The sequence below is a fragment of the Crocodylus porosus genome, unplaced genomic scaffold, assembly GCF_001723895.1.
Source record: "Crocodylus porosus isolate Cpor-Errol unplaced genomic scaffold, CroPor_comp1, whole genome shotgun sequence".
NCBI lineage: Eukaryota > Metazoa > Chordata > Crocodylia > Crocodylidae > Crocodylus > Crocodylus porosus.
The window spans coordinates 82729678-82739973 of record NW_017728943.1 but is presented as its reverse complement, the minus strand read 5'-3'; the positions used below and the strand labels follow the sequence as shown (position 1 = coordinate 82739973).

General features: G+C 43.3%; 1 protein-coding gene across 5 annotated transcripts in view; it reads left to right on the top strand.

Moving 5' to 3' along the window:
- RASGRP3 (RAS guanyl releasing protein 3) overlaps positions 1 to 9741 on the top strand; it is a 109577-nt gene extending 99836 nt beyond the window's left edge. For 4 of the 5 annotated variants that reach the window (XM_019549701.1, XM_019549704.1, XM_019549700.1 and 1 more), the window contains 4 exons: positions 4004 to 4040; positions 6598 to 6723; positions 7971 to 8335; positions 8874 to 9741. In XM_019549701.1, coding sequence (XP_019405246.1) covers positions 4004 to 4040; positions 6598 to 6723; positions 7971 to 8335; positions 8874 to 8882 — 537 coding nt within the window. In that variant the 3' untranslated portion in view covers positions 8883 to 9741. The remainder of the gene's footprint in view (positions 1 to 4003; positions 4041 to 6597; positions 6724 to 7970; positions 8336 to 8873) is intronic. The other variant, XM_019549703.1, reaches the window with a different exon arrangement.
- The last annotated feature ends 555 nt before the right edge of the window (positions 9742 to 10296 follow it).

Sequence of the window (10296 nt, the reverse complement as noted above, 5' to 3'; positions counted from 1 at the left end):
CAGTAGGAGTCTATCTCCTGCTCGCAGTCCCTGATGGCACGCAGTCTCTGGACTGTGGCCTGGAGCTCCTCCAGCTGGCGCGCCAGAGACCCCAGAAGGGAACAGACACCGCAAGGGGAGGTGGCCATGCTCCCAGGCCCCAGAGCCTGAAAAAGGGACAGGCAGCCCCCACAGCACTGAACTGAGGGAGGTGTGGCCAGTCTCAGACAGGATGCTGTGATTGGCCCAGCAGGGAATTGATATCAGTGCTTATCACCCAGTTAAGAAAATAACAGAGGGACATTACCTACTACTTGTTGATTCTGCCTGTTGATTCAGCACTGACTGTAACGAGCATGCGGTCTGCTAGCTAATACACAGACAACTCCCCAGCAAGGCAGAGGGGACAGGGGAATTCCTGCTGAGCAGGGAGTGGTATGGGGAGGTGGGGAGCAGCCCACAGTCTCTGGAGCTCCAGCCAGGGAGCAGAGGGGAGAAGTCAGCTCTGCTGTGGAGCAGAGAGTCTTGCCCAGCCCAGAGAGCATGCTGGGATTCTAGGGGTGTCTGGTTTATCTTAAACCAACAAGAGGTTGAGAACAGATATTGCATAAACCAGTCTGAGCCAAATCAGTTAAGTCTGATACTACATTCAATCAGGTTTATTTCAAACCGGTTTCAGCCATTCTCAAACTGGTTTATGTGAATTGAGCATCTGTTCTGTTACAGGTTTAAACCAGTTTCTGATCACTTAACCAGTTTATGTGTAATGTCTGTCCCTAGCTGTGAAGAGGGCACTATAGCTATTTGGGGACTGATTTCTTGTCCTTCTGTTGACATCAACTTGGAGCCTGATCCTGAGAGTTCCTGAGACTTCAAAGCAATTTCATAATGAGTTTGGTGCAACAATTTTATCACTTCCCTGCTCTGGATGAATGTACTATTTTGCTAAACTACATTTTTTATTTTTCATATGCCATCTAAGAAAAAATCTATTAGAGGTTGTAAAGTAGATAAAGAAAAGGTCAAATTAATCTTTTATGCAAAATCACTAAATCTGCTGGTATTATGCTGGGGATAGATTGGGCTGATTGTATGTGAGAGCAAAAGAAGTTGGATTTAAAAAAACTCATACATTAGTTCTGCATTTCAATTCTGTTCACCCAAGGGTAAGGCATAGTTTGGAATGGATGCAGTGATTCAAAGTCAAAATAATGTGCACTGATATACATAAGGCTGAACTGAAATGACAGTTAAGGGTCAGCACTACACAGTAAAATATCTAATATTAGATGGAAGCTAATGTTAAAGGTCAAGCTAAAATTTAATGGCATATGGCTGTGGAAGAAATCAAACTTCGCATTGTGGTTGAATCAGAACTGACAGAGCCAGCTTTTCTTTCTTTAAGGCTATACTGTGATCACAGGGAGAATTCCATACAGCAAGGGGAATCACCCACTTGTCTGTTTCAAAGGATTTCTCAGACTTTCTAAGGTTACAAGCGTATTTATACTTAAGACAGAGAAAGAGATGAAAAAATAGGACCTTGGAGAAACAAAACAATAGTAAATCACACAGAAATTTAGGAAGTTTACTTAAACAAACTATCTATGCATAGGGTAAGATATCAAGATAACCTAAGGATAACCCAAGGCATGCAGGATTCCTTATCTCAAAACACGTAACTGAAATAAGCAGTATCAGGCTTCTGGTCTCTTGTCTGTTTTTCTAGTCAAGTAAGCCAATTACTTCTACATGGCCATTACTGATCAAAGTTATAATCTATGTTGCATGAACATAGTGGGAACTGTTAGAAATTTTAAAATCAAGATCTTTTTTCTAAAAGTTACACTGTAGCTCAAACAAGAATTAATTTTGGGAAGTCCTATGGCCTCTGTCATAGAGGAGGTCATGCAAGGTGATCACCATGATCGCTTCTGACTGCATAATCTGTGAATTCATATACTTCCACTGAATGTACAACTAGTTCAAGTTAGGGGGCAACAGGCAGTTTTGCTGTCTGCTAGTTGCTCCTAGTCTCTCACCCAAATTCAAAGCCCTGGAGAATCTAGCTCTTTTCAAAATCATAGATCTACCCAAGGATAGTCTTCAGCAGCAGCTAGGATTTCAGCTTTTGTTAAGCAGACAAGGGAGGGTGACTCAGGTGAAGATTAGGCCATATCAATGCTCTACATAGCCATAATATCTGGGAAAATATTTGTTACTTCATTCTGGCTTTCAAAACCAAGGTGCTTATTATATTTTGGTGCATATTGTATGTAAGAAAATATGGTATTTCAAAATTTAATAGAGAAAAACTGCTGCTCTTATGAGGAATCATAAGCAGGGAGTGGCAAAAGGGACTAATAAAGTTACTTAAACTGATAATGTAGCATTATCAGTTCTAGTGTCAATTGTCAAATTAATGCAGATAGGTACAACTGTCACTACCTAGCCATGTAAATCAAGTGTGTTCTGTATAGAAATAATGAAAAAGATATGGACTAAATTAATCATGTACCCTTACAGCTGCCATTGTCCCTTCTTTTGTTGTTTTACTAACCTTCTTTCCAACTTGTTTGCTATGCTATGCTTTGCTTCATACCCCTGTTCCTTTGTGGATCCCTTCCCTATCTTTTCTGCTCCCTTCATCTTGCTTCTTTTTACAATTTCCCAACTTGCACATATCTGCCCATCCCTTTTCAGTGTTTCTTAAACCCTCTAACTTTCCCACCCTACCTGTTGTTTCTTTGCTTGCTGTGCCACCAGTCTTACACACATATGCTCTCTCCCGCACAGTGCAAGTTGTTTTCCACCCTTCAAACCCATCTCATGGTCTGTCAAAATGACACATCACGTTTCAGTGGAGTTGTACCACTATCACAGCACTGGCCCCCTATAGCTCCTCAGAGGAACTACAATATCACATCCAGAAGCAGCTGCATCTTGAGAATATGCTATCCTGCTGAAACAAATGCAACTGGTCTGCATCTGGAGTTAATTGACTCCCTCAGCTACCTGAATAGCAGCGTCATTGCTACTGCCCTGTAGTGCAGGAATCAAAGCAGGGTGCATCTATCCCAGGCAGAAAATCATCTTCTCCGCTGAATATGTGCATCCTAATTTGGGGTGTGGTGGGGCAGTGTTTGCTGATCTCGGGGCAAAAGATGTATACTGAATGCAACATGAGGTTCCCCCAGACCAGAGCCTGGGACAATTGCCTCTGGCTTTCTACTCTCCTGTCTCTTGGAATGGCGCTGTGCTTGTAAGTTCCTAAATTCCTGTAACCTTCTGGATGTAGAACATCACATCCTTCTTTAAATGTCCCAATAACAGCTTTCTGAGGTTGCTATTGTAAATGAGGACCTAATTTTTAACACCAACATTAGTTCACACAGACATACTTCAATGCCACGTCATCCAGGTACCAAGAATACAGATATGTTAGAAATGCATAGACAGATCACAGTTTCATGAGCCAATGGGGTCACAGTGGCTGCATCTACACAAGACACTAACTGCACAGTAACCAATGACTACTGCACAGTAGTGTCGCATGGCAAGAAACATGATGTGACACTCGTGCGCAGTAGTCACAAGCTGCTGCACAGTCAGTGTCACGAAAAAAGTTGTTTGGCAGTGCTACTGCTCAGCAACTCCAGTTACCGTGCAGTCATTTAGTACTTGTTCATGCAGTAATGACTGCAGTCAGTGTCTCATGTGGATGCAGCCATCATGAGGATGGCTTCCTCAAACTGGCTTGGTAGAAGGTTTTCATCCCTTTTGTCCATCTTCTGTGCCCCCTCTCCCCTGCCAGCTCCATTGCAGGTGGTAGGAATGAGGGAGGGAAGCTGCACCAGTTTGATCATCGCAACTGGTGGGGGAGGTCTGCCTAACAGGAAGGGTGTTGAGAGCTGTTGTATCCTGTTAGTGCTTTTGTAGCTATTGGGGCTTCCTTCATTATGACCTTGTTTTCCTTCTGGCTTTCTTTTCTGATTCCTTGACATTATTTTGTCTTTCATTGCAGCTCTGGGGCATAATCAAACAAGGATACAAATGCAAAGGTAAAGAAATAATACCTGCATGTTGTTTACAGAACACTGGCATTTACATCTTGTACCACAACTAAATAAAGGCTCATATTTTTAGCAACAACACTACTGAGTCACTGGGTGCTGGGAGTATGGCACATGACTGTCAACAATGTGTGCAGCCTCCCTTTATTAAAGGCAGTAATGAAGTCTCTGCAGCCAAAGCCAGGAATGCCAGAGGTTCTTCGGTTCCACAAGGTCGTATCTCGGAGTTCCCTGGTGCATGTGCTCTGTTGGTACTTTATCTTCCTCCAGTCCCTTGGGCCCTAAATTGAAAAGTGACTGCAACAGCAAGAATGAGCTGCGTACCACACTGATAAGAAACTGCCTCATCCTTAGGTGGTTCAGTCTCTCATGTTGAGGCTTCTTTCCCCTCCAACAAAATCGTATAAAAATCCCCAAATCTCAGAGCTCTTATATCCCTGCCAATGCTTTCCTGAGACATTTTACTTTCCTAATTGTTTGTACAGCATTTCTGCTGTGTGAAGCAGGGGATCATATGAGCTAACCACAATGGTCCTTTCTGGCCTTCAAACCTATGAATCATTTATTTTTCACAAACCAGTAGGTGTTACACTGTGCACTGAATGTCTTCAGCAAGCAAGTACAGTTCTTTGGTAAGAGGCCCTAAATAATGGTACTGTGGCATTCCACCATTACTTCATCTTACTGATTTCCAGCACTGACATGCTCACTTTGGGAGCTATAGGGTCCTATCTCTATGCAGGCTCTGTTTCTCTAGAGAGCCATAGAGTCTTCCAAAGCCTCCTACAGGTACTGGAAAGAGGAAGAATTTACAGCATTCTGCATTCCCATTGTCCTGCAGGTTTAAGGGAACCAGGCTTCTGTCTAAATCTCTGCTCCACCCAGGATGTGGGAGCATCCATGGCACAGCCTATATAATCCCTGGGGTCCCATCATTTTGAGCATATCTGGATATTGTTAGGCCATGCAAGGAAAGGAGTCTTTAGCTCTTCTCTCCCAGCACCAACCACTCTCAAAGCAGTGCTATAAGGATAAACTACAAACTGCCCCTTTTACTAGTAATCTGGGGAGGTGTTGCAACTGCTGTCCTGCAAATCAGTTTAGGAACTGAAAATGAAGCTGAACTCCCTCTTGTTCTTGCATCGTCCCCTGTAACATTAGTTTGGCTGAGACACAGTTAAGGTGAAATGTGATCCTTTGCAGGGCCAACTTTGCAGGTGATGGGTCATACCCATGAGAGTTTTCAGCTTTGTTCTCAGATCCCAAACTGAGTCTCCTGAGCAGCAGTTATAAAAACCATCCATCCCATGCAGGCACCTGCTGGTCCATAATCTGTTAGGAAGAGAGTTGGTTTTCCACCTCTTATTCCAAGCTTGGAGCAAGTGTTTTCTTTCCATTTATAAGTTTTTGACTGGGTGCCAGCATGAGGAGTTGCCTGCCTAAGTCTGTTTTACCTCAACTCCCAAGCTAAAGGCCTTCTGCTTAATGGGCATTGGGGAACATTAACCACCTCCACACAGGACCTGTCACTTCATTTTACCTATTTAGGGAAAATAACTGCAAGAGAGGAAGGCACTTACTTTTGTATTAATTAAATGAACGGATTGGATTTGGAAGCCACCACACTGGAAAATACATAGAGCTCTATAATGACATCTTCAGAGTCACCTCTCCAAACAGAACTGTACTTGGACAGTGAGCCAAACAAGTGATCTCCAGCAATGTTTCTTTTATGGCAGAAAATATGTTGTTAAAGATGCACAGTAGAGAAGGCTGAGATTTTCAGTGGAGCATAAGAGAGTGGAAGATGGGATCTTCTTTGGGCTCCTATGAAAACACCAACCTTTAATTAGCTTCTTTTGGAGGCATTGCCTCCGCTGCAACCAGTATTATGCATGCAGATCATGGATACACCAGAGCTAGCCTCCACTTATAGTGTAGGCACAGCAGCATGGAGCTCAGCACAGCCATGTGAGTGTTTTGCAGGCCACGCTGACCTCCACGTCCAGGTTAAGCCTAGCTTGGGTATGTGCAGCTGCAGTCCCAGAAGTGTTCACAATGTAAAAATACTTTTACTGGCTCCTGGCCAGGCTCAGAGTATAAAAAGAGCAATATCTCGAAGCTGGCCTCACTTACATGATCAGTGAAAGCTCCCTAAAATGCCCACTGTGACACTCCAAGCCACAGACCCCAACTATCCACTTTTGGAGACTGGCCCGGTGGTGTACAGTCCTTGAAAACAGTGACCTGCGCAGCATAGATTAATACTTGGATCCATGTGTAACCCAGTAGCTACAGACTTGGCCTCTTGCCTCAGTAAGACTTTCTGATGCCACTAAAAATTTATTATTTTGACTGATTTTCTTTTCCTGCTGAGTTCTGCTGGTGGTCAGCTGCCATGGAAACTGTGCCTGTCATAGCTCACAAACTATCCTCACTTCCTAACCCCATCAAACTCTTTTCTGCCCATGTCAGCTCATTCACAGAGCTTTGGCATTATCAGGTGGCTCCAGATAACACGCCATGTTTCGGTAATCTCTTACAGACTGTGGTGCCAACTGCCATAAGCAGTGCAGGGACCTGCTTGTGCTCGCCTGCAGGAAATTTTCCAGAGGAACCTCCATGGGCAGTAACCACGGGTCTTTGCCTAGCAGTCCCTCTCTGCATCCAGGTAAAAAATACCCCTTTATTGTTGCATTATGCTCATTTGGAATAGATGCTGACATGCAGGGGCTTGTCTGTACACCGGGTTGTCTCTACCACTGCTCAGGTAGAGACAACCCACTTGAATCTATAAGCACGCTCCAAACACAGAAGCTCACCAATGAGGCAGCCCTACCCTTGTCCCAAATGGCTGCTGTTAGGTCCACTAGAGACCAGCTAGCCTCACTACCAGGGTTTGGAGCCTGCAAATATAGAAGTACTTGAGTCCCTGCCCCACCCCATCCCTCCATTGTGCTCAGGAGTCTCCAATACACTGTAAACAAGTTCTAAATGTCCAAACAGCCTGACCTCTAAGTTAATCTAAATACGATGAGCAGCTTCTTGCACGTCTGAAGGGACTCTGACAATTCCTCAGAACAGCCTCCAGCAGTTTGCAGCTACAGCAATACCTTTGATGAATATGCCCCTCACTCAAGGGACTAGGCTGCATTGTGAGTAGAGTTGGTCTCCACAAGCTCTGCTCCAATAAGCCTGTCACCATTTGAAAGGGTGCAGCATTTATTTACTTATTTTTAGAGTTAAATGATACAGTGATGCGCCTGTTTGAGGCTCCAAGCACCCTAATGAATAACAAGGGATGCAGCAAAATTTCAGCCCTTCTTGGGCCAGATAACCTGTGTTGCCAAGAGTTGAGGAAGGCAGGACACCTCCTCAGCCTTATCCCATCCTTTGCCTTCCCATGCACATGCAAGGAGGCCAGTAGCAGTCTCTAAATGATACTGTGAGCCAAATGGTATACAGGTACTGCCTGTCTAGCATCTACTGCAATTTGGAGCTGGCCCAGGGCCAAGAGCCATACTTTCCAATCATGGTAGGCAGAACCACCAGTCCCACATGCTCCAAGGAAAATGTTGGCTAAGTCAACCAGAACTCCTCTATGCCTTCCCGCTCCGAAGTGACATCCCATCCTGACCCCCTCCCAGAACCCTGCCTTCTCCATTTCACTCGAGAAGGGCCTGATCATGTCACACTTTCGCATGGAGGGGAGCAGCTTAGTCAAAAACTAACCCTCTCCCAGTCAGAAAATAAAGTGTTACTCAGCATGAGGAAGGATTGCAGAATCTAACTCCAGAAGTCGAATAGACTATGAAGAGTTGGAATGAGATGTAGGAGTTCCCCTTGAAAAAGTCTCAGCTCATAGAAGATACTGAAGTGGCATATTGCAAATAAATTACTCCTATCTCTCTCTTCTAGTACAAGATGAAGTATTTGAGTTTCCCAGCGTTGCTTCAGGACATCAGGACCTGGATGGAAGAGCCATAACCCTAGTGACTGGCTCCTCTCGGAAGATTTCTGTCCGTCTGCAGCGGGCCACCACCAGTCAAGCAACCCAGACAGACCCACTGTGGCATGAGCCTGGCTGGAGTGACTCAGGGTCCCATACCTTCCCTAAAATGAAGTCCAAGTTCCACAGCAAAGCTGGAAAGAACAAAGGTTTTGCAAAATGGGAGAATGAAAAGCCCAATGGACAGGCTAGTACAGATGTTGAAGTAGAGACACGAGAACATGCACTGGACCAGAACGGAATAGAAGCACTGCAGGAAAGACAGGAATCTGAGGTGGGTAGCAGAATAGGAGCAGATCTTTGTAAAGTTTTCTACAGTTCACGGTGGACATACACTTGCTTTATCTTCTTTCAAAACATTTACATACATTTCCACTATCACTTGTTGAACAAAATTATGTTTGAAAATGCTAAGCTGTTAATAGCTGCATCTATCTTCTACAAACCCAGACTTCTCTGCCTGATCGTTATTTACTTTAACTTTAGCAACGAGTTTAGTGTCTTTCCCTAACACATGTTCTTGAAAAAAATGTGTCTCACTTTCAGTGGGTATTTTCCTTTCTAAAACAGTAAAGTGGAACAGCCTCTTGGCTATCTGCCCTGCAGTACTATCCTAATGCAGAATCACTCTTTGGATTTGGTAGGATTAGAACTTAATGGATGGTAGTGTAAGCAAAATTAGAGTGTTGTCTTGGTTACTATTAGGAACAATAAAAAAGACTGCACCTCAGAGTTCTGCTGGTTTTAATGACTCACTGAGCTTGACTGGATATAAAAAGCCCTCATTTGGGGGGTTTTTTCTTTGCTTGCAGGATAGCTGATCACTTGCCCTGAAAGATGGAGGACAATTAAGATGGCTGTTGGAACCCAACAAGATACAGATGTCTGTAGACCACACTTTGACTATGGGAAATTTTGCTGTACCTCATACTCATACTTTATGAATTCAGAAGATCTTCCTGTTATCTTATGTAATAGGTGGTAAAATCAAAATGCACTATTTATTTTCTCACACGCAAAGAAAGAGCAGATTTCTAGATTTCTTGGAAGGTATTGGCCAGCAGGTGGAAATTGCCTGTATGCTTGATTCTGCAGTTCTACAAACCAGTGAAGATCTGATCATTTTTTAAAATATTGCATCATTTCAACATGCCTGTTCCAATTATGGTGAGAATGGGAAAACATTAATTTGCCAAACTGCCAAAATTAATTTGATAAAGCATCTTGTTTAGAGGCTCATAAGGATCTTTGGAAAGAACTAGAAATATAAGTTCATTGCTAAATCTCAAATGGGAGCCTTTTCAAGAGTCAGTGTTAAAATCCTCCTCTTGGTTAAAAGCCTTTGCACACTCATCTTTCCAACTTAAAAGATGTTTATGTTGTTCCTGTTAAACACATCATGTAAGTGCATCACATCTTAATAACACAAGGCCACAAAAAGAGGCTCTCAAACCACAGCATGTGTCAAAGGACGGTAGGAATTTCAGGACAAATATTATTATTCGTATGTATGATTATAGAATAAGTGGAGAGACATTCTCTCCCCCAGCACTGATTATGATAAAATTAGCATGTAATAAAACATTTCAGTTTTTAGGGTTTTTTAAATATCCTTCTCTTTTCAGCAAACTGAAAGTATCTAAATAAAATTTAACACTGGATTTCATGAAGAGAAACCTGGCTGGAATTTCACTGTGTCCGCTTGATGACAGTTGATGTTGTGAAAGGAACAGTGTCCCTCTTGAGATGGCACTGGGATCTATAATGAACACAAATGTGTCTTCACTTGGTAGCTGTGTGGGATGGGACTTTCAGAAGTACCCCATTGACCTGAGAGTGTGTAAATCACAGCTAAAAAATCCCTGGGGCTTATGTACATCCTAAAGTCACTCAGGGGACTTTTGTAAAACCCACCCTTGGACGCTTCTGAGCCTAATTTACACCCTGGCTTGGACTACTTCAGGCACAATGGCTTGAACCATCATTAGAGAGTCTGCTAGAACTGAAAACTTCATACAAAGCTGACATGCCAAGCTCTCCTGTGTCGTGAAGTATCAGTTTATAACAATTATATTGAGCAAGATACTGGATTTTAGCTGTTAGGCATGCAGTTGATCTTTTGCCCAGTAGTGCTTTCCCATGAGTGGTGCAGGTCTGGACCTTTTGGTATAAAGCCTGCTCCCATATTTATTTAACAGGTCCCAACTCTAGTCTTAGGGTATAAACAGATACCTC